General features: G+C 42.8%; 2 protein-coding genes across 9 annotated transcripts in view; both read left to right on the top strand.

The window, feature by feature from the left end:
• The window catches only part of pak3 (Serine/threonine-protein kinase PAK 3), a 45875-nt gene extending 43937 nt beyond the window's left edge, over positions 1 to 1938 (top strand). For 6 of the 7 annotated variants that reach the window (XM_014162608.3, XM_014162610.3, XM_014162609.3 and 3 more), the window contains 3 exons: positions 1 to 136; positions 233 to 370; positions 512 to 1938. The exon at positions 1 to 136 is cut by the window's left edge and continues 61 nt beyond it. In XM_014162608.3, coding sequence (XP_014018083.1) covers positions 1 to 136; positions 233 to 370; positions 512 to 598 — 361 coding nt within the window. In that variant the 3' untranslated portion in view covers positions 599 to 1938. The remainder of the gene's footprint in view (positions 137 to 232; positions 371 to 511) is intronic. The other variant, NM_001173632.1, reaches the window with a different exon arrangement.
• Positions 1939 to 2114: 176 nt separating this feature from the next.
• Positions 2115 to 23693, top strand: part of LOC106580992 (glycerophosphodiester phosphodiesterase domain-containing protein 5) — a 28038-nt gene continuing 6459 nt past the window's right edge. For both annotated transcript variants that reach the window (XM_045703714.2, XM_045703713.2), the window contains exons 1-9: positions 2115 to 3507; positions 17493 to 17714; positions 17905 to 18010; positions 19126 to 19229; positions 19417 to 19510; positions 20485 to 20544; positions 21007 to 21105; positions 21239 to 21332; positions 22517 to 22662. In XM_045703714.2, coding sequence (XP_045559670.1) covers positions 21007 to 21105; positions 21239 to 21332; positions 22517 to 22662 — 339 coding nt within the window. In that variant the 5' untranslated portion in view covers positions 2115 to 3507; positions 17493 to 17714; positions 17905 to 18010; ... (1 more) ...; positions 19417 to 19510; positions 20485 to 20544. The remainder of the gene's footprint in view (positions 3508 to 17492; positions 17715 to 17904; positions 18011 to 19125; positions 19230 to 19416; positions 19511 to 20484; positions 20545 to 21006; positions 21106 to 21238; positions 21333 to 22516; positions 22663 to 23693) is intronic.

The following is a 23693-nucleotide window of genomic DNA, read 5'->3' as shown; positions in this document are numbered from 1 at the left end:
GACTCCCTATTGGATGGCTCCAGAGGTGGTGACCAGGAAGGCTTACGGTCCTAAAGTTGACATCTGGTCTCTAGGCATCATGGCTATAGAGATGGTGGAGGGAGAACCCCCTTACCTCAACGAGAACCCACTCAGGGTAAGAGAGAGAGTGTGGTGCCTGTCTGTCGGGGTTTGTGTGTGTGTGTGTGTGTGTGTGTATAACGGCCCCTGTCTGTCCTGTCCTATTTCCTAGGCGTTGTATCTGATTGCGACCAACGGGACTCCAGAACTTCAGAACCCAGAGAAACTGTCCTCGGTCTTCAGAGACTTCCTCAACTGCTGCCTGGAGATGGATGTGGAGAAGAGAGGGAGCGCTAACGACCTACTACAGGTAGACAGGGAGGAAGAGCGGGAGGTTGGATAGGGGAAGTATGCCTGTGGTGAATAAGGTTGGTTTGAGCATCAAACCACATCACTAGTTTTACCAGTTATAAAACTAAATCCATCTCTCCTCTTCTCTTCCTCTCCACAGCACCAGTTCCTGAAGGTGGCCAAGCCTTTATCCAGTCTGACTCCTCTCATCCAGGCAGCCAAAGAAGCAGCTAAGGCTAACCGCTAACCTGCTAGCTGCTAGCCCCACAGATCACCCCTTCATTCTCTCTCTCTCTGTCGCTCTCCCCTACTGGGGCAAACAAGACCCAGACGGGGTGTTTCAGGGGGTCCCATCCCCCTCAACCCCCTGACCTATCATGGTGACTGTGGTAGAACGCTCTTACTGATGTCATCGCTGGTACAAATACACTGATCGGATTGGAGGAGAGATCCAGGCCCAAAGCCTCATGGGAGTTGTAGTTTCAGCAGGACAGTGGCTGTGGACTGGATCATATCTGACCTTTGAACTGTTTGTTTATGTCTGACTGTTATTTTCATGTGTTGAAAAAGTGCATTTTAGTTTGATCTTTTCTTAGGTGTTTTGTTTTGGGGAGAAGGGTTTGGTTGAAAAGTGTAATGAAGAGACACATAGTGGTACTGTTGATATTATCTCAGTCCCAAACGCCACCCTATTCCCTACATAGTGCACTACTTTTGTCAAAAATAGGGTGCCATTTGGGACAGTCTTTCAGTCTGATCAAACGTTGGAATTCTATCTCCTTATCTCTACTTCTCTTTCTCTCCCTCTCTTTCTCTGTCTGTCTGAGTGAGATGACACGCATGACAAACCTTTTTTATGGAATGTCTAAAATCATAATACAATAGTGATGATGATGGTACATGAAGGATGCCTGTGTACGATACAGTATAGAAGAACATATCTAAATCCTATTTTTCAGTACAGTCGTTGCGGTACAATGTTGGACTGATCCTAGTCCCAACCCTCTGAAGATAGAATGTACATTACATGTGAAAAAACTGCTCTAAAAAACCCAGCCTAAAACAACCAGAAGAATATTGTCTGCATTCTTTGTTTAGCAACGTGTTTTCTTTATGCAGAGGGCACTGAAGAATACCAAGGTACCAATAAGAAGTATACTTTTTATCAGGTTTGGCTTAGTTCTGTTTTTAAAATGTAGTGTTGAAACTGCCTTTGGCCTTAAACTGTCTCACAGGTGGAAGAGTTCCAGCAGACAGTTGGACAACATCTAGTCTCTCTCACCAGACTCGGAGTGCTCTGCACGCTCCTGCGGCTGTGAGAAGAGACTACACGACCTTCAAATCTTGTCAGTTCCCCAGACTACTGTAGCCCACCTGAGGTTAGACAGGTTTAGAACTGGGATAGACTGGGTTGAACTTGCTCAAACTGGTTTAGACTGGTTTGGGACTGGTTCAGACCAGTTCAGAATAGGGTGGTGATAGTTATTGAAGTCTTCTCTTCCTGTGTATTGGAGCCATAATTATGTTTATCAAATTATTAGATTATTTTGAATGAGACAAATAAAGTGATGAAAATGCTGTATTGTGGATAGAGTCTGGCTGTCTGTAAATCCGTTTTGGGGTGTTGCGTTTACCCCTGGTTAGGTCTGTTTATATAAAGTGTTATTGTAATTTTAAGTGTGTCAGCTCCTCTGAGAGGGTTCTCATCTGAATGGGAAATTAGACTCAAGTCACTGATTAAACTGGTAATTACTGTTGCCACAGTCTTAATCTACCAGGCTAGACAAAGGGTATGTGTGCGTCTGTCGCAACCCACCAGCGCTTTATTTCCAACCCTTTTTTTCTCTCACTGCCTCCATTTATCTGTCTCTGTCTATCTCTCCTTCTGTCTCTCTCCATCTCTGGGAGAATCTCAATTGAATACTCCTTGCATCCTCTCTCCTTTCCTCCTACTCAAAACCCATTGGATGAGAAAGCCAGTGGTCCCGCCCCTCTGGCCTCCTCCTCCAATGGGTTTTGAGAAGGAGGCAAGGAGAGAGGACATCAGGAGTATGCATTTGAGTTTTTCCCTCTGTCTATTCTCTCCCCCTCTCTCCCTTGTACGTTCTTCCCCATCCTGGGCTGGTAGTCTTGCTGAATCGGCACGAGAGAGAAGAGATGTGGAGGAATGCCAGAGTGTGACATCATCAGTGACATGGGCAAACAACCACAGGAGCAGAGGAGAGAAAACAAAGGAGAAAAACTGGGAGACTGGAGGAGGGAGTGATCAAGACACAGGCTCAGAGTTTGGCTCTGCTCAAGGGGATGGTGTGTCTGCTCTCCTTCATGTAATAATGTATAGGGGTGTGTCTGCTCTCCTTCATGTAATAATGTGTGTGGGTGTGTCTGCTCTCCTTCATGTAATAATGTATGTGGGTGTGTCTGCTCTCCTTCATGTAATAATGTATAGGGGTGTGTCTGCTCTCCTTCATGTAATAATGTATAGGGGTGTGTCTGCTCTCCTTCATGTAATAATGTATGTGGGTGTGTCTGCTCTCCTTCATGTAATAATGTATAGGGGTGTGTCTGCTCTCCTTCATGTAATAATGTATGTGGGTGTGTCTGCTCTCCTTCATGTAATAATGCTCTTTGGCCATCTAGAGGTTTCAGTAAGAGCTTTTACTAGCTGAGGGTTGTCAAAGTCCATTCTGTCTTCTTGGTAATGTACTATTGTCATTACATACATGTGTTACAGATTACAAAGAGCTTCACTGCCAAAGATTAGGCCTAGGCTACTAAATAGTGATCAATTCGACTATAACAATTTAAAATCTCAGTCGGTGTGGTTAAATCGGTTATGTAGCAGCACTCTAGTCTGAGCTTCAAACAACAACCTTTTCATTTCCTGCCAAAGAACGAGCGTAATAGTTTCAGCTTATTTGTATCATAATTCCTTACTGTAATTATAGATGCATGTACTGTTAGCAACAGGTGGGAGTGGCCGTCTCTCTCTACGGCGTGTGCTGCCGTACTTTCTCTGGCTCGAGACAAACGCGGCTCTAATTATACCACCACCAGACTGCAGGAGGCTGCGGCAACACAGATAGCCTGCTTTTTTTCAACGGATAAACACAGAGAGACTAATAACGGCGGACTAGCTTTTATAATCACCGTCCGGTAAGTCTGAAATAGATCTTAGCCCAGTAAACGGTGGTAATATGAATCAACCGTTGTGTATTTTCTTGTTTTATTATTGGTTAAATAGTCCCGTGCATATAAAGGCGGATCATCCTCTCTTGTGCTATGGACAACCTACCGTCACGAAAAAATAGTAGTTTACTGGGCTATTCTACAAATAGATAAATAAAACGATGACAGACTATTCGTTAGTATTCATTAGTAGGCTGTAGATTGACCAGTGAACACTGATCATAACAGTTGACTGAATGAAGATTGATAGATTGCGTCTGCTGGCTGCTGCTGTGTGGAGTAGTCATTGTCTCCGGGGAGACGGACACACGGAGGGAATGACCAGGCGGTTCTGTTGGCCACCGGTAGATTTCTAGACTTACAAGATCTATCTGTTTCTTTCGGGGTCCGGCCTGTTTTTATTCTGTTGTGTATGTGACAGTCCAGGAATATGAGGGTACACAGCATATCCTACACATCTCGCTCTCCCTCATCCCTTCTTCTGTCCATGAATAGCCTGGTTGCTGTTTTAGGTTAAGTATTGCATTGGTGCTGTGCTAGGTCAACTGCTTTTTGGATGGGTGCTGGTGTATTGGTATGATTATTGTTTATTGGTGCTGGTGTATAGCTTGGATGGGAAGCCTATTGGTGCTGGTGTATAGCTTGGATGGGAAGCCTATTGGTGCTGGGTATAGCTTGGATGGGAAGCCTATTGGTGCTGGTGTATAGCTTGGATGGGAAGCCTATTGGTGCTGGGTGATAGCTTGGATGGGAAGCCTATTGGTGTATAGCTTGGATGGGAAGCCTATTGGTGCTGGTGTATAGCTTGGATGGGAAGTCTATTGGTGCTGGGTAATAGCTTGGATGGGAAGCCTATTGGTGCTGGTGTATAGCTTGGATGTGAAGCCTATTGGTGCCAGTATATAGCTGGGGATGGGAAGCCTATTGGTGTTGGGGTATAGCTTGGATGGGAAGCCTATTGATGCTGGGGTATAGCTGGGGATGGGAAGCCTATAGTGCTGGGGTGTAGCTTGGATGGGAAGCCTATTGGTTCTGGTGTATAGCTTGGATGGGAAGCCTATTGGTGCTGGGGTATAGCTTGGATGGGAAGCCTATTGGTGCTGGTGTATAGCTTGGATGGGAAGCCTATTGGTGCTGGTGTATAGCTTGGATGGGAAGCCTATTGGTGCTGGTGTATAGCTTGGATGGGAAGCCTATTGGTGCTGGGGTATAGCTTGGATGGGAAGCCTATTGGTGCTGGTGTATAGCTTGGATGGGAAGCCTATTGGTGCTGGGGTATAGCTTGGATGGGAAGCCTATTGGTGCTGGGGTATAGCTTGGATGGGAAGCCTATTGGTGCTGGGGTATAGCTTGGATGGGAAGCCTATTGGTGCTGGGGTATAGCTTGGATGGGAAGCCTATTGGTGCTGGTGTATAGCTTGGATGGGAAGCCTATTGGTGCTGGTGTATAGCTTGGATGGGAAGCCTATTGGTGCTGGTGTATAGCTTGGATGGGAAGCCTATTGGTGCTGGGGTATAGCTTGGATGGGAAGCCTATTGGTGCTGGGGTATAGCTTGGATGGGAAGCCTATTGGTGCTGGGGTATAGCTTGGATGGGAAGCCTATTGGTGCTGGTGTATAGCTTGGATGGGAAGCCTATTGGTGCTGGTGTATAGCTTGGATGGGAAGCCTATTGGTGCTGGTGTATAGCTGGGGTATAGCTGGGGATGATGATGTGGTGATGCTGGGAGGAAATGAATGAACAACAGAGACAACAGAGAGTCACTGTTACACTGTCTGTAGCCCTGGCCTATGGTCATTGTTAAGCCTACGGTACAGGGCAGATACCAGATCGTGTATATTAGGCCATGTAATAATAACAATGAGTGTAACGGGAATCCCCTTTCACTGTCAGCCATTGTGAGTGTACCAATGAGTTTACCAGTCATTGACAAGGTCAGGGGTTCCTTGTCCATTCTACTCAGTCTAATTCTATGGTTTAGGCTGCTCTACAGCATACAGACGCATTCTACTTCTACTAGTCAACTAGCATAATTGATGATGATATGATGCATTAATACAAACATAGAAACATCCACAGTATCCATGCAGACGATGAGCAAAACATCACATTTTTCTTCATATCGCTCTATATCGCTTTTCTCGCTCTCTCTGTCCTCTGTGGTTTTATTGGTCCAGTTCTCTTAGGGTTTTATTGACCCTACATCCTATAGCTGCTGGTACAACACCAGCCCATCCTATCATTTACAGTATGTCTGACTGTTTGCTGCTGTTTGTTTCCTGCTGTGTTTCTATGTGGTTTGTGTATATGTATGTATGTGTGAGCTGTAAGAATTTCCTCTTGTAGGACAATAAACCTCAATCTATCTAATCTTTACCTGGACCTCAGATCAGTTTAGTCAGTGTCTCTTTCACTCCTTCAGATTTGACATCAAATCTCTTTTACCATAGAGAGCATTACTCCATCGACCTGGTATGGCACCACCACCATAACACGACTGTTATGTGCCAGTTCACTGGAGTTGGTCTGTCTTGTGAAAGAGATATGATCAGTGTATGGGATTAACCTGGTTTAATGGTGGTTCAGATTATTTGTCATGGGTTAGTGTTACAGTACAGACGAGGTAGGCTTATTTAATCCTACATACAGTTGAAGTCGGAAGTTTACATGCACTTAGGTTGGAGTCATTAAAACTCGTTTTTCAACCACTCCACAAATGTCTTGTTAACAAACTATAGTTTTGGCAAGTCGGTTAGGACATCTACTTTGCGCATGACACAAGTCATTTTTCCAACAATTGTTTACAGTCAGATTATTTCACTTATAATTCACTGTATCACAATTCCAGTGGGTCAGAGGTATACATATGCTAAGTTGACTGTGCCTTTAAACAGCTTGGAAAATTCCAGAAAATGATGTCATGGCTTTAGAAGCTTCTGATAGGCTAATTGACATCATTTGATGTTTGACATCGTCATACTTCCGGCGCCGACAGAGATGGCCGCCTCGCTTCGCGTTCTTAGGAAACTATGCAGTATTTAGTTTTTTTATGTATTATTTGTTACACTGTTACCACAGGAAATCTTAAGTCTCATTACATACAGCCGGGCAGAACTATTGGATATAAGAGTAACGTCAACTCACCAACATTACGACCTGGAATGCGACTTTCCCGAAGCAGATCCTCTGTTTGGTCCACCACCCAGGACAATGGATCGGATCCCAGCAGGCGACCCAAAACAACGGCGCCGCAGAAGGGGCAGACGGAGCGGTCTTCTGGTCAGGCTCCGTAGACGGGCACATCGCCCACCGCTCCCGAGTATACTACTAGCCAACGTCCAGTCTCTTGACAACAAGGTAGATCAAATCCAAGCAAGGGTTGTCTTCCAGAGAGACATAAGAGATTGTAACATTCTCTGTTTCACGGAAACATGGCTCACTCGGGATACGTTATCAGAGTCGGTACAGCCACCTGGTTTCTTCACGCATCGCGCCGACAGAAACAAACATCTCTCTGGTAAGAAGAAGGGCGGGGTGTATGCCTTATGATTAACGGGTCGTGGTGTGATCATAACAACATACAGGAATTCAAGTCTTTTTGTTCACCTGACCTAGAATTCCTTACAATCAAATGCCGACCGAATTATCTACCAAGAGAATTCTCTTCGATTATAATCACAGTCGTGTACATCACCCCCCCCCCAAGCAGAAACCCCAACGGCCTTGAAAGAACTTCATTGGAATCTATTTAAACTGGAAACCACATATCCTGAGGCTGCATTTATTGTAGCTGTGGATTTTAACAAGGCTAATCTGAAAACAAGGCTCCCTAAATTTTATCAGCATATCGAATGCGCGACCCGGGCTGGCAAAATTCTGGATCATTGTTACTCTAACTTCCGCGATGCATACAAAGCCCTCTCTCACCCTCCTTTCGGCAAATCTGACCACGACTCCATTTTGTTGCTCCCAGCTTATAGACAGAAACTAAAACAAGAAACGCCCGTGCTCAGGTCTGTTCAACGCTGGTCCGACCAATCTAATTCCACGCTTCAAGATTGCTTCAATCACGTAGACTGGGATATGTTCCGGATAGCGTCGAACAACAACATTGATGTATACACTGATCCGGTGAGCGAGTTTATTAGCAAGTGCATCGGTGATGTTGTACAAACAGCGACTATTAAAACCCTCACCAACTAGAAACCGTGGATTGATGGCAGCATTCGCGCAAAACTGAAAGCGCGAACCACTGCTTTTATTCAGGGCAAGGCGACCAGAAACATGACCGAATACAAACAGTGTAGCGGACTGCAGACTCTCCTTCACCGCAGCCAACGTGAGTAAAACATTTAAACGTGTTAACCCTCGCAAGGCTGCCGGTCCAGACAGCATCCCTAGTCGCGTCCTCAGAGCATGCGCAGACCAGCTGGCTGGTGTATTTACGGACGTATTCAATCAATCCCTATCCCAGTCTGCTGTTCCCACATGCTTCCAGAGGGCCACCATTGTTCCTGTTCCCAAGAAAGCTAAGGTAACTGAGCTAAACGACTATCGCCCCGTAACCCTCACTTCCGTCATCATGAAGTGCTTTGAGAGACTAGTCAAGGATCATATCACCTCCACCCTACCTGACACCCTAGACCCACTCCAATTTGCGTACCGCCCCAATAGGTCCACAGACGACGCAATCACACTGCACACTGCCCTAAGCCATCTGGACAAGAGGAATACCTATGTAAGAATGCTGTTCATCGACTACAGCTCAACATTTAACACCATAGTACCCTCCAAACTCGTCATTAAGCTCGAGACCCTGGGTCTCGACCCCGCTCTGTGCAACTGGGTCCTGGCGGGCCGCCCCCAGGTGGTGAGGGTAGGAAACAACATCTCCACCCCGCTGATCCTCAACACTGGGGCCCCACAAGGGTGCATTCTCAGCCCTCTCCTGTACTCCCTGTTCATACATGACTGCGTGGCCATGCACGCCTCCAACTCAATCATCAAGTTTGCAGACGACCCTACAGTGGTAGGCTTGATTACCAACAACGACGAGACAGCCTACAAGGAGGAGGTGAGGGCCCTCGGAGTGTGGTGTCAGGAAAACAACCTCACACTCAACTTCAACAAAACAAAGGAGATGATTGTGGACTTCAGGAAACAGCAGAGGGATCACCCCCCTATCCAGATCGATGGGACAGTAGTGGAGAAGGTGGAACATTTTAAGTTCCTCGGCATACACATCACGGACAAACTGAAATGGTCCACCCACACAGACAGCATGGTGAAGAAGGCGCAACAGCACAGGGCGGGGTCGAGAAGGCGCACCAGCGCCTCTTCAACCTCAGGAGGCTGAAGAAATTTGGCTTGTCACCAAAAACACTCACTAACTTTTACAGATGCACAATCGAGAGCATCCTGTCGGGCTGTATCACCGCCTGGTACGGCAACTGCTCCGCCCACAACCGCAAGGCTCTCCAGAGGGTAGTGAGGTCTGCACAACACATCACCGGGGGCAAACTACCTGCCCTCCAAGACGCCTACACCATCCGATGTCACAGGAAGGCCAAAAAGATCATCAAGGACAACAACCACCCGAGCTACTGCCTGTTCACCCCGCTATCATCCAGAAGGTGAGGTCAGTACAGGTGCATCAAAGCTGGGACCGAGAGACTGAAAAACAGCTTCTCTCTCAAGACCATCAGACTGTTAAACAGACATCACTAACATTGAGTGGCTGCTGCCAACATACTGACTCAAATCTCTAGCCACTTTAATAATTAAAAATTGGATGTAATAAATGTATCACTAGTGTCATGACGTTGGCCTGTGGGTAAGGTTTATGACCCCCCCATAAATACCTTTCTCCCTTCCCTCTCTCTCTGACTCTACTGAAGGACTCTAGCCTTTGTTAAACATAGAGAGTCTGGGAACATCAAACAAGTGGGGGGAAAGGAACCATATTTCGGTAATAGAACCAGTTGAAAATATGCGTTGGTACTTAATGAATATGATGTCTGTTTGGTTGTCATCTGAGACATTATGACTGATGACAGGACGACATAAACTGTATCTGGAAAAGTCTACACATTATAGTTATCAGATTCACATGGAATTGTTGTTCAATTTAAATTTAATTTAAATGAAACTATTTGTGAAAAGATTAAATGTAATTTTAGCTTCCAAATGAGAGAATTGGGTTTTCATAAGGTTAGAGCCCTGCTCAATCAGTGGCCCGCCCCTGTGAAGAGACATGGGTTATAAACTATGAAACACACCCTTCTCTCCCTCCACTATATAAGCCCTTGACGAAAATGTAACCTCCTGTTCCGAGGACGATAGGACGACGGTCCATACGTTAAAAAGGACTAACATGTCAACTACAGAACTAAGCCAACCTCAGCGTGAGCTTTGGTTGTGAATGGTATGAACTCTGAACTCTTATTCACTAAAGAAGTGAGACATCCTAGCCGTTGAGTTAGCAACAGCAGCTGTAAACATGGGCTAGGAAAGGACGGACGACGTAACCAGTCTAACACACAACGAAGATACTACAACGTATCCAATTTACCACCAGAGACATTCTTCCGAGGACAGGAAGATCTCTGTTGACCAACCTACCGAAGTGCAGCTCAGAGTAAATATTTATTGCATTTTCCTTTTCAAATGGGTGGTAATTTAGAATGCATAAGATACTGTATTTACGATAGCACAGCTTCTCCCTTTGTTCCTCAGTCTTCCCGCTCTTTCATTCAAGCCCAACCCCCTCTCTTTGTGTAACAAGCCATTATACAGGTTCCGTCCACCAGGGACGTTTTCTGTATGACATAATTTGCATTCTGTGTATATGTAATTCTGTGTGATTAGTTAGGTATTTAGTAAATAAATAATTAAACCCAATTTTGTATTGCTGATTCAACTTGTTAGCCAGGGTTCGTGAAAATAACCAAGAATTTACAACTTTCAGATGAGACTGAAATAAGGTGACGATTAATATTGACTACTATTGATGTAAAATATTACTAGGTCTTTAAGAGTTTATTCGGAAGATAACAGCTCTATAAACATTATTTTGTGGTGCCCTGACTTTCTAGTTAATTACATTTACATGATTAGCTCAATCAGGTAATATTAATTACAGAGAAAGGATTTTATAGAATAGCATGTCATATCACTTAATCCGGCATAGCCAAAGACACGACACTAGTCACTTTAAACAATGCCACTACATTATTGTTTACATACCCTACATTACTCATCTCATATGTATATACTGTGCTCTATACCATCTACTGCATCTTGCCTATGCCGTTCGGCCATCGCTCATCCATGTATTTATTTGTACATATTCTTATTCATTCCTTTACACTTGTGTGTGTATAAGGGAGTTGTTGTGAAATTTTTAGATTACTTGTTAGATATTACTGCATGGTCGGAACTAGAAGCACATCATTTCGCTACACTCGCAGTAACATCTGCTAACCATGTGTATGTGACCAATAAAATTTGATTTGATTTGTCAATTGGAGGTGTACCTGTGGATGTATTTAAAGGCCTACCTTCAAACTCAGTGCCTCTTTGCTTGACATCATGGGAAAATCAAAGGAAATCAGCCAAGACCTCAGAAAAAAAATTGTAGACCTCCACAAGTCTGGTTCATCCTTGGGAGCAATTTACAAATGCCTGAAGGTACCACGTTCATCTGTACAAACAATAGTACGCAGTTATAAACACCATGGGACCACGCAGCCATCATACCGCTCAGGAAGGAGACGCGTTCTGTCTCCTAGAGATTAATGTACTTTGGTGCGAAAAGTGCAAATCAATCCCAGAACAACAGCAAAGGACCTTGTGGAGATGTTGTAGGAAACAGGTACAAAAGTATCTATATCCACAGTTAAACGAGTCCTATATCGACATAACCTGAAAGGCCGCTCAGCAAGGAAGAAGCCGCTGCTCCAAAACCGCCATAAAAAAGACAGACTACGGTTTGCAACTGCACATGGGGACAAAGATCGTACTTTTTGGAGAAATGTCCTCTGGTCTGATGAAACAAAAATAGAACTGTTTGGCCATAATGCCCATCGTTATGTTTGGAGGAAAAAGGGGGAGGCTTGCAAGCCGAAGAACACCATCCCAACCTTGGTGGCAGCATCATGTTGTGGGGGTCCCTCCTGCTTTGCTGCAGGAGGGACTGGTGCACTTCACAAAATAGATGGCATCATGATGAAGGAAGGAAAGTTATGTGGATATATTGAAGCAACATCTCAAGACATCAGTCAGGAAGTTAAAGCTTGGTCACAAACGGGTCTTCCAAATGGATTATGACCCCAAGCATACTTCATAAAGTTGTGGCAAAATGGCTTAAGGACAACAAAGTCAAGGTATTAGAGTGGCCATCACAATGCCCTGACCTCAATCCTATAGAACATTTGTGGGCAGGACTGAAAAAGTGTGTGCTAAATGGTGGAAAAAGTGTGTGCTAAATGTTATGCTAAATGGATAAAGTTAAACAAGCATTCAGACCAGCCTTCCTGATTGAACTTTAGTAAACTACATTTTAATCCACTAACTGTACGCTAAATGTCCAAAATGAAAACAAATAGAGTGCAGAAGGTAGATCGTTTGTGTTCTGTGGGGGAGACCTGTTTGGGTAGCCTGATTATTTGATTGTTTGTGTCTGATAGGTAGTAGGCCTTCAGCGCTCTGGAAAAACGGATCCTATTTTTACCCTAATCTCTTTCCCTAGTCTTAATATCAAATACAACAGGTGTAGACCTTACAGTGAAATACAGGTGTAGACCTTACAGTGAAATGCTTACTTAACTTGCATCTAGCTGTTCCGCTAGCGGAACACCGCTCCAATATCCAATGATAAGGCGTGGCGCGAATTACAAACACCTCAGAAATCCAAAAACTTCAATTTTTCAAACATATGACTATTTTACACCATTTTAAAGACAAGACTCCTTTATCTAACCACATTGTCCGATTTTCAAAAAGGCTTTACAACGAAAGCAAAACATTAGATTATGTCAGGAGAGTACCCAGCCAGAAATAATCAGACACACATTTTTCAAGCTAGCATATAATGTCACAAAAACCAAAACCACAGCTAAATGCAGCACTAAGCTTTGATGATCTTCATCAGATGACACTCCTAGGACATTATGTTATACAATACATGCATGTTTTGTTCAATCAAGTTCATATTTATATCAAAAACCAGCTTTTTACATTAGCATGTGATGTTCAGAACTAGCATACCCACCGAAACTTCCAGTGAATTTACTAAATTACTCACGATAAACGTTCACAAAAAACATAACAATTATTTTAAGAAATAGATACAGAACTCCTTTATGCAATCGCTATGTCCGATTTTAAAATAGCTTTTCGGTGAAAGCACATTTTGCAATATTCTGAGTAGATAGCACGGCCATCCTGGCTAGCTATTTTGACACCCACCAAGTTTGGCACTCACCAAACTCAGATTTACTATAAGAAAAATTGGATTACCTTTGCTGTTCTTCGTCAGAATGCACTCCCAGGACTTCTAGTTTACACCCAATGTTGTTTTGGTTCCAAATAATCCATAGTTATATCCAAATAGCGGCGTTTTGTTCTTGCGTTCAAGACACTATCCGAAGGGTGACGCGCCGGCGCGTATCGTGACAAAAAATTTCCAAATATTCCATTACCGTACTTCGAAGCATGTCAAACGCTGTTTAAAATAAATTTTTATGCAATTTTTCTCGTAAAATAGCGATAATATTCCAACCGGGAGACGTCGTTTTCGTTCAAAGACTGAAAATGTAAAATGGACTCTTCACGTGCACGCGCGCACCCGTTTCATTGTTCTCAGATCGACCACTATCCAAATGCGCTACTGTTTTTCAGCCAGGGACTGCAGAGTCATCATTCCCCGTTCTGGCGCCTTCTGAGAGCCTATGGGAGTCTTAGAAAATGTCACATTACAGCAGAGATCCTCTGTATTCGATAAAGAGGCTATAGAAGGCCAAGAAATGGTCAGAGAGGGCACTTCCTGTTTAGAATCTTCTCAGGTTTTGGCCTGCCATATGAGTTCTGTTATACTCACAGACACCATTCAAACAGTTTTAGAAACGTTAGGGTGTTTTCTATCCAAATATGCATATTCTAGTTTCTGGGCAGGAGTAATAACCAGATTAACCTCTTGGGGCTAGGTGGGACGCTAGCGTGCCACCTGTGGTGCACTCCATCAACAGCAGGTGCATTTCAAGAGCGGCAAATTTGAATCCAAATAAATGTCAAAATTCAAATTTTTCAAAAATACAACTATGTTACACCATTTGAAAGATAAACATCTCCTTAATCTAACCACGTTTTACGATTTCAAAAAGGTTTTACGGCGAAAGCATAAATTTAGAGTATGTTAGGACAGTACATTTACAAGAGTTGTGTGTAATGTTTTGTCAAGTCAAAGACAGGGTCACCAAAACCATAAAACCAGCTAAAATGATACACTAACCTTTTACAATCTCCATCAGATGACACTCCTAGGACATTATGTTAGACAATGCATGCATTTTTAGTTCTATCAAGTTCATATTTATATACAAAAACAGCGTTTTACTATGGCATTGATGTTGAGGAAATCGTTTCCCTCCAATAACCGGCAGTCAAGTCAGCGTCAGAAATTAAATAATTAAAATTAGAAAACATTGGTAAAATATTATATTGTCATTTAAAGAATTATAGATTTACATCTTTTGAACGCAATCAACTTGCCAGATTTAAAAATAACCTTACTGGGAAATCACACTTTGCAATAATCTGAGCACTGTGCCCAGAAAAATACGCGTTGCGATACAGACTAGACGTCATGTTGGGGAGATCTAAAATCGAAAATACTATGTAAATAATCCATTACCTTTGATTCTCTTCATCAGATGTCACTTCCAGGTATCACAGGTCCATAACGAATGTAGTTTTGTTCAAAAAAGCTCATCATTTATGTCCAAAAATCTCCGTCTCGTTAGCACATGATGTAAGCCAGCCGGACTTCTCGTCATGAACGAGGGGAAAAAATATATTTCCGTTCGTTCAAACATGTCAAACGTTGTATAGCATAAATCATTAGGGCCTTTTTTAACCAGAACATGAATAATATTCAAGGTGGACGAATGCATAGCCTTTTATAACGTATTGGAACGAGGGTACCCAACATGAAGTAGCGCGCCAGGTGTCTAATGGGACATCACCGTTCCATGGCTCTTGTTCGGTCAGATCTCCCTCCAGAAGACTCAAAACACTTTGTAAAGGCTGGTGACATCTAGTGGAAGCAATAGGAAGTGCCAAAATATTCCTAAACCCCTGTGTTTTTCAATGGGAGAGGTTTAAAGTCAATACAACACATCAGGTATCCACTTCCTGTCAGAAAATGTCTCAGGGTTTTGCCTGCCAAATGAGTTCTGTTATACTCACAGACACCATTCAAACAGTTTTGGAAACTTTAGAGTGTTTTCTATCCATATATAATAAGTATATGCATATTCTAGTTACTGGGTAGGATTAGTAACCAGATTAAATCGGGTACATTTTTTTTATCCAGACGTGCAAATGCTGCCCCCTAGACCCAACAGGTTAAATCAGGTACGTTTTTTTATCCGGCCGTGAAAATACGGCCCCCTATCCTAAACAAGTTAAAGGCCCTAACCAACAGTGCAATTTTAAAGTCAAAAATAGGTATTAGGTGAACAATAGATAAGTAAAGAAATAAAAACAACAGTAAAAAGACAGTGAACAATAATAGTAGCGAGGCTATATACAGTAGCGAGGCTATATACAGTAGTGAGGCTATATACAGTAGTGAGGCTATATACAGTAGTGAGGCTATAACAGTAGCGAGGCTATATACAGGCACCGGTTAGTCGGGCTAATTGAGGTAGTATGTACATGTAGATATGGTTAAAGTGACTATGCATATATGATAAACAGAGAGTAGCAGTAGCCTAAAAGAGGGGTTGGTGGGCGGTGGGTGGCGGGACACAATGCAGATAGTCCGAGTAGCCAATGTACGGGGGCACCGGTTAGTTGGGCTAATTGAGGTAGTATGTACATGTAGATATGGATAAAGTGACTATGCATATATGATAAACAGAGGGTAGCAGTAGCCTAAAAGAGGGGTTGGTGGGTGGCGGGACACAATGCAGATAGTCCGGGTAGCCAATGTACGGGGGCACCAGTTAGTTGGGCTAATTGAGGTAGTATTGTTAAAGTGACTATGCATATATGATAAACAGAGAGTAGCAGCAGTGTAAAAGACTTGGCACTCCGGTACCGCTTGCCATGCGGTAGTAGAGAGAACAGTCTATGGCTGGGGTCTTTGACAATTTTCAGGGCCTTTCTCTGACACCGCCTGGTGTAGAGGTCCTGGATGGCAGGCAGTTTAGCCCCGGTGATGTACTAGGCCATATGCACTACCCTCTGTAGTGCCTTGTGGTCGGAGGCCAAGTAGTTGCCGTACCAAGCAGTGATGCAACCCGTCAGGATGCTCTCGGTGTTACAGCTGTAGAACCTTTTGAGGATCTGAGGACCCATGCCATATCTTTTTAGTTTCCTGAGGGGGAATAGGCTTTGTCGTGCCCTCTTCACGACTGTCTTGGTGTGCTTGGACCATGTTAGTTTGCTGGTGATGTGGACACCAAGGAACTTGAAGCTCTCCACCTGCTCCACTACAGCCTCGTCGATGAGAATGGGGGCGTGCTTAGTCCTTTTCCTGTAGTCCACAATCATCTCCTCTAACCGGAAGATGGGTACTCCCTCTCTCCCTTCCTCCTTTCCTCCCTCCCTCCCCCCACTCTCTCTCTAACTACCAACAGGTCTTAGGTCAGTGTACATGAAGATTAAGTGTTAGGTCAGTGGATACAGTGTAGAGTGCTGTAGATGGTTGTTAGGTCAGTGGATACAGTGTAGAGTGCTGTAGATGGTTGTTAGGTCAGTGGATACAGTGTAGAATGCTGTAGATGGTTGTTAGGTCAGTGGATACAGTGTAGAATGCTGTAGATGGTTGTTAGGTCAGTGGATACAGTGTAGAATTCTGTAGATGGTTGTTAGGTCAGTGGATACAGTGTAGAATGCTGTAGATGGTTGTTAGGTCAGTAGAGACAGTGTAGAATGCTGTAGATGGTTGCTAGGTCAGTGGATACAGTGTAGAATGCTGTAGATGGTTGTTAGGTCAGTCGATACAGTGTAGAATGCTGTAGATGGTTGTTAGGTCAGTGGATACAGTGTAGAATGCTGTAGATGGTTGTTAGGAGACCTGGTTTTAAGTAGACTAGATATATTAGTGTTTAAAAAGGAGCTGGATGCAGATCAGGGTTGATTGAGAAGGGAGGCCATTTTGGATGTGTCTAAATACACAGTAGGGCCTAGATTCAAATCTGACTGTGGAAGATCCGCGTTATAGTGTGATTTACATTTAAAGGTAATTTCCAATTAAACCAGCATATGCAACTTGTACTGTGAATGCGGTCTCCACAAACTCGGAAACATTGCCTTTAAAAGGTGCATAGCCGAAAAGGGCCGATCAGATTGAATCTAGCCCTAGATCTACTAGATTTCCTCTGGTGAATCTTGGTCTGTTGGTAAACTTAAATCTACTAAACTCTCTCTAAGTTTATATTTTTGGTTGTGATGGGGTACGACAGTGAACTAAACTCCTAAGGCATTTAGAAATTATTCAAGAAATCAATTGGTAAATATCATACATCTTAAAGTCCAAAAATGTATGTAGAAATCACAGATTGCCCCTTTATGCTCCCCTTTCTTTCTTTCTTTCTTTCTTTCTTTCTTTCTTTCTTTCTTTCTTTCTTTCTTTCTTTCTTTCTTTCTTTCTTTCTTTCTTTCTTTCTTTCTTTATTTCTTTATTTCTTTCTTTCTTTCTTTCTTTCTTTCTTTCTTTCCACAGCTCTCCTTCAATATCGAAAAACTACTGGGACCAAAGACAGTCTCCATTCAGTCTTTTCTGTCCCCTGTCTGTCTCTCCCTCCTTCCCTTCCTCTCTGTCTCTCATCCTCTCTTTCCCCTTTCTCTCTGTGATGCGGGGCTGTAGGTGAGGCTGCGGGTGAGGGTCCGTGTCCAGTCCGAAGCTGGGGAAGCTAAAGGTGGTGCGGCGGCAGCTGCTGCAGAGGTAAACTACTAGTGTCTGTGTGTGTGTGTGTGTGTTGCTTGTGCAGAAGATTCCATTCTAATTGATAGAATCAGCTATAATAGTATTGTTATAGTATTTTAGTGTGTTGTTCCCAGGTGATATTATATTAATATTGTATTATATTCTTGTGTATTGTATTATATCATAGTATTATTGTGTTTTTATCCAGGTATGAGCACCAGCCGTTTGTGTCGTGTCTGGCTGGTCTGTACGGCTGTCAATGGAGACGCTACCAGAGGGCCAAGTCTCAGCCTGGGGAGTGCTGCTGCAGCAAGGTAGCCTATACACAGACACACACACACACAGGCACACACAGAGAAGCACGCTCGCACGCACACACACAGACTCAGGCACGTGCACAGGTAGGGTTCAACCAGTGCCCTTCTGTGAAAAAGTGTCTTCGCAGCTCTGTGGATTTTTTTGTTGTTGTTGACAAATTAGCCTACCTTTACATTTTATTTTGAGTCTTTTGTTGTTTTAATTTGAAATGTAACATTAAATTAGGTTATTTCATAAGCTCTTCAATCTCAGATAATACCCCCCTTCCCGTTCTCAGATAATGCCTTCCCGTTCTTAGAGCGCACTTGTGTCTGACTTGAATACTGTTAGAGACAAAGATTGGGGCAATTCGACTGCTTGTTAGTAAGAGGAAAATGTCAGCAGCAGAATAAACTCAAATCAAGTAAAAACAAGTTTGTTTCGACTGCTTAGCTAACTAGCTAGCTAGAATATGTATATCATAATTCGCTCTGATCAGCTGATAGCCACTCTTTTCCAGATGCCAATCATCTCTCATGGTGTTTAGCCCTAGGAGTCACTGCCTTGCTTACAGTGTGTGATGAGTGAGTGTGTTGTTGTAGAAAACAAATAGACTGTTCTGCAGCAAGGTGCTCACACTGACTAAAGCGAGAACGTTATCTGAAACACTGACTAAAGCTAGAATGTTATCTGAAACCCTGACTAAAGCGAGAACGTTATCTGAAACACTGACTAAAGCTAGAATGTTATCTGAAACACTGACTAAAGCTAGGACGTTATCTGAAACGATGACTAAAGCTAGAATGTTATCTGAAACCCTGACTAAAGCTAGAACGTTATCTGAAACACTGACTAAAGCTAGAACGTTATCTGAAACAGTGTGTGGTGAGTTTGCTGATAGTGCAGAGTGGACTGGGCACGTGCTGAATATTGATTCTCTCTGCTGACATACTGCAGTGTGTGTTGTTAATGTTACTGATCTAACCCTTTATAGGAAAAATGACTCTTTCTTTTACTGCCTCTCTTTCTCTGACCCCCCCACTCTCCCTCTACCCCCCCTCGTGTCTCTCCCCTTCTCATTCCCTCTCCCTTCTCTCTCCCCCCTCTCTTCTTCCTTCTCTCTCTCCTCCAGGTGGAGTGTGGGAGCGTGGTCCTTCTGGTCCTGACCTTCCTCCTCTCCTCTCTGTTCCTCTACTTCTGGAGCCAGGCTCACAACGATTACAATGATTTTGATTGGTGGGTCACGCGCATGCATGCACGACACACAAACACATGTGTACGACACACACACCACCCACGCACACATGCACACAAGCATGCACGCACAGACACACACGCACCACACGTGCATATATATATACACACACACACACACACACACACACCACACATGCACAGATTGTACTATATGTATGTATTACAGGTTTAACTTTGAGACTCTGGGATTCTGGTTCCCCTGGTCTCTGGTGCTGCTGGTTGTTGCTGCTGCTCTGTTCACCTACATCTCCCTGCTGCTGGTGAGAACTAGTACTACTACTATATACTACTGATATTACTATACTATTTCTACTGTTACTACTACTGTGCAACTACTGCTGCTCGTTTCGCCTACATCTCTCTGCTGCTGGTGAGAACTAGTAATACTACTATACATACATACTACATACTATACTTATATTAATACTATTACTATAATATTATTACTATAATATTATTACTATTCTATTGCTGCTGCTCTGCTGCTGGTGAGAACTATAGTACTATCACTATACGAATTCTATACTACTGTTGCTGGTCTCTTCATGTACTACTACATTACTATATCACTGTACTGCTGCTGCTCTCTTCAGTATTACTATACCACTGTACTACTGCTGCTCTCTTCAGTACTACTACATCACTATACCAATGTACTGCTGCTGCTCTCTTCAGTACTACTACATTACTATACAACTGTACTACTGCTGCTCTCTTCAGTACTACTACATTACTATACCACTGTACTACTGCTGCTCTCTTCAGTACTACTACATTACTATACCACTGTACTGCTGCTGCTCTCTTCAGTATTACTATACCACTGTACTGCTGCTGCTCTCTTCAGTACTACTACATCACTATACCAATGTACTGCTGCTGCTCTCTTCAGTACTACTACATTACTATACAACTGTACTACTGCTGCTCTCTTCAGTACTACTACATTACTATACCACTGTACTACTGCTGCTCTCTTCAGTACTACTACATTACTATACCACTGTACTGCTGCTGCTCTTTTCAGTACTACTACATTACTATACAACTGTACTACTGCTGCTCTCTTCAGTACTACTACATTACTATACCACTGTCCTGCTGCTGCTCTCTTCGGTACTACTACATTACTATACCAATGTACTGCTGCTGCTCTCTTCAGTACTACTACATTACTATACAACTGTACTACTGCTGCTCTGTTCATCTACATCTCGCTGTTGTTGTCATGCAGGTACTGGCAGTGTGTTTACTGTCTGAGGGACAGAGGCTGTACCTTCACTGGAGTCACAAGGTATCTCCCATCCTCCATGGAGTACAGCACACAGTCAAATCAAATCACATTGTATTGGTCACATACACATATTTAGCAGATGTTATTGTGGGTGTAGCGAAATGCTTGTGTTTCTAGCTCCAACAGTGATGTAATATCTAATAATACACACAATCTAAAGTAAAGGAATGGAATTAAGAATATATAAATATTTGGACGAGCAATATCAGAGCAGCATAGACTAAGATACAGTAGAATAGAACAAAATACAGTAAATACATATGAGATGAGTAATGCAAGCTATGTAAACATTATTTAAGTGACTAGTGTTCGAATTACTAAAGTGGCCAGTGATTTCAAGTCTATGTATATAGGGCAGCAGCCTCTAATTCACACACACTCACATACATCATCTGTGAAGAAGCACAGCCTGATCAGGATGACACACATGTTGATTAGTCCTTTGATATTTTTCTGTGTTAGATGGGGATTGTGGTGACCCTGGCATTCGCTGTCAGTGCCACGGCTGTTCTTTCTGAGGTGTGGAGTAAAGAGTGGAAGACCCTCCTCCTCTCCCTGCAGGTTGGCCAGTCTAGCCGTCACTCACACAGACCAATAAAATCAAGCGACTCAAAGTAACAATGTGAAATGTGTATTTTCAGTTGTCTGCATTGTGATATGAACCTTTCGCTGTCTCCCCTTCTCTATTGGCTAGGTCACAGCCCCCTTTCTTCATGTAGGCGGGGTTTTATTTATGACTCTCCTGTCCTGGCCAATAGCGCTGCACTTTTTTCGCATGAACAAGAGAGGTAAGTGCTCCGATTGGCTGCTGTAAAACAAGTCCAGGTTCTGGTCGTGTTCCCCTGCTCAGACATTGTGGACAAATGCCAGATTTTTCAAAGCCTGGATAGGTATTTTACGTATCAGCTAACCACATCTATGTTATAGCAACCTGGTGCCCAACTGTACAGTCAATGATGTGGCACACAACCATTGGTTGACGCATGCAACATCTGAGCAGAAGAACGCGACCCCTGTTGACTAAGACTGAGAGGGACCTTTTCAGAGTTGTAAACCTGACATAGACACTGCATTTTGTGTGTTGTTGTGAATTGTTAGATATTACTGCACTGTTGGACCTAGAAACACAAGCATTTCACTACACCCGCAATACCATCTGCTAAACATGTGTATGTAAAAATTAAATTTGATTTGATTACGCACACTCTGTGCTTTGCTCTCTCTCTTTTTCCCTCTATCTCTCGCTCTCTCTTGTTTCTCTGTCATCTCCATGGTCACTGTTCTGAGTTGTCGTGGTGACGTGAAGCTGTAGGTGGACTAGCTGACTCATGTCTGGCCTCTCTGTGGAGGATAATGACACACACACACTTAAGCTGTGTCAGGTGTACATTAGTCTGATTAAAGGGGCAATCTGCGGTTCACACAATAACAAAGCGATTCCCGTCACCTATTGTGGTAAACAGCTATGGGATGGGCTGGAGAAATGTAACCACTCTTACCAGATTCATAGACCAAGCGTTTATATATTCATGAGGCATTTATAAATCATTCAAGAAATCAATGGGTAAATAAATTGGATGTAGCAATCACAGATTGCCCCTTTAAGCTCTGATTTCATCATTAAGACTTGTATAACTAGAATTAGAACACTGGATCTCTGCTAGAGCCTGTTCCAGTATGAGGTTGTTGTGAAATATGGTCTCTCTCTGTCTCGCGCTCTCTTCATCTCTCGCTCTCTATGGCTCTCTCGCTCTCAATGGCTCTCTCTCACTCTCTCGCTCTCTATGGCTCTCTCGCTCTCTATGGCTCTCTCGCTCTCTATGGCTCTCTCGCTCTCTATGGCTCTCTCGCTCTCTATGGCTCTCTCCCTCTCTCGCTCTCTTGCTCTCTATGGCTCTCTTGCTCTCTATGGCTCTCTCACTCTCTATGGCTCTCTATGGCTCTCTCGCTCTCTCGCTATCTCTCTCTCTAGTGCATCAGGTGTGTCTGTTGGGTGTGTACCTGAGTGTATTGTTCAGTCTGTACCTGGTTCCTCTGGCCATGTATTCTCCCTGCATCAGAGAAGCTGGAACCCTGGGACCCAAACCAACACTCCTCGGACACAGAGGAGCTCCCATGGTACATATCTATATATCAATAACATCATTATCAATATTATCACTATCTATATATAACATTATTATCAACATCTATCAATAACTTCATTATCAATATTATCACTATCTATCAATAACATCATTATCAATATTATCACTATATATAACATTATTATCAATATTATCACTATCTATATATAACATTATTATCAATATTATCACTATCTATATATAACATTATTATCAACATTATCACTATCTATCAATAACTTCATTATCAATATTATCACTATCTATATATAACATTATTATCAACATTATCACTATCAATAACTTCATTATCAATATTATCACTATCTATATATAACATTATTATCAATATCTATCAATAACTTCATTAGCAATATTATCACTATCTATATATAACATTATTCTCAATATTATCACTCAATAACTTCATTATCAATATTATCACTATCTATATATAACATTATTATCAATATCTATCAATAACTTCATTAGCGATATTATCACTATCTATATATAACATTATTCTCAATATTATCACTATCAATAACATCATTATCAATATTATCACTATCAATTAATACTACCACATACAAGATACAGGATGGCACAGAAACGTTCCTATAGTAAATCCAGTGACATTACTTTAACACAGAGGCTCTGGCCTCATGTTACTTTAGAGAGTCAGAGAGAGAGTGAGTTCCTGATTAGAATAAAGTCTGGGACCGTGCATTTTTGATGCCCTTGTGTTGGAAATCTCGCTCATCGCTCATGGAGCGGCACACCGCTCCAGCGCTCCTTGTCCTTTCCTACCGCTCCGCTAAAAACCGCTCCGCGCTCACAGGAAAAAAAACTGCCACTCCAAATTCGCTCTAATCATTAAAATCACAATTGAATCAACACCCATCTATTTTTGTGACTACTTGGACCTAACAATTGTTTTTTACGTGTTGAAACCAAACCACATGGATTTGAATGAAAGTATTTGAATAAACATGTAAATGTAAGAAGCGAACATCGTTTCAA

Source organism: Salmo salar, chromosome 20 (assembly GCF_965601325.2).
Source record: "Salmo salar chromosome 20, fSalSal1, whole genome shotgun sequence".
Taxonomy (NCBI): domain Eukaryota; kingdom Metazoa; phylum Chordata; class Actinopteri; order Salmoniformes; family Salmonidae; genus Salmo; species Salmo salar.
Note: the sequence above shows the minus strand (reverse complement) of the source record. Positions and strands in the feature narration are given on the sequence as shown.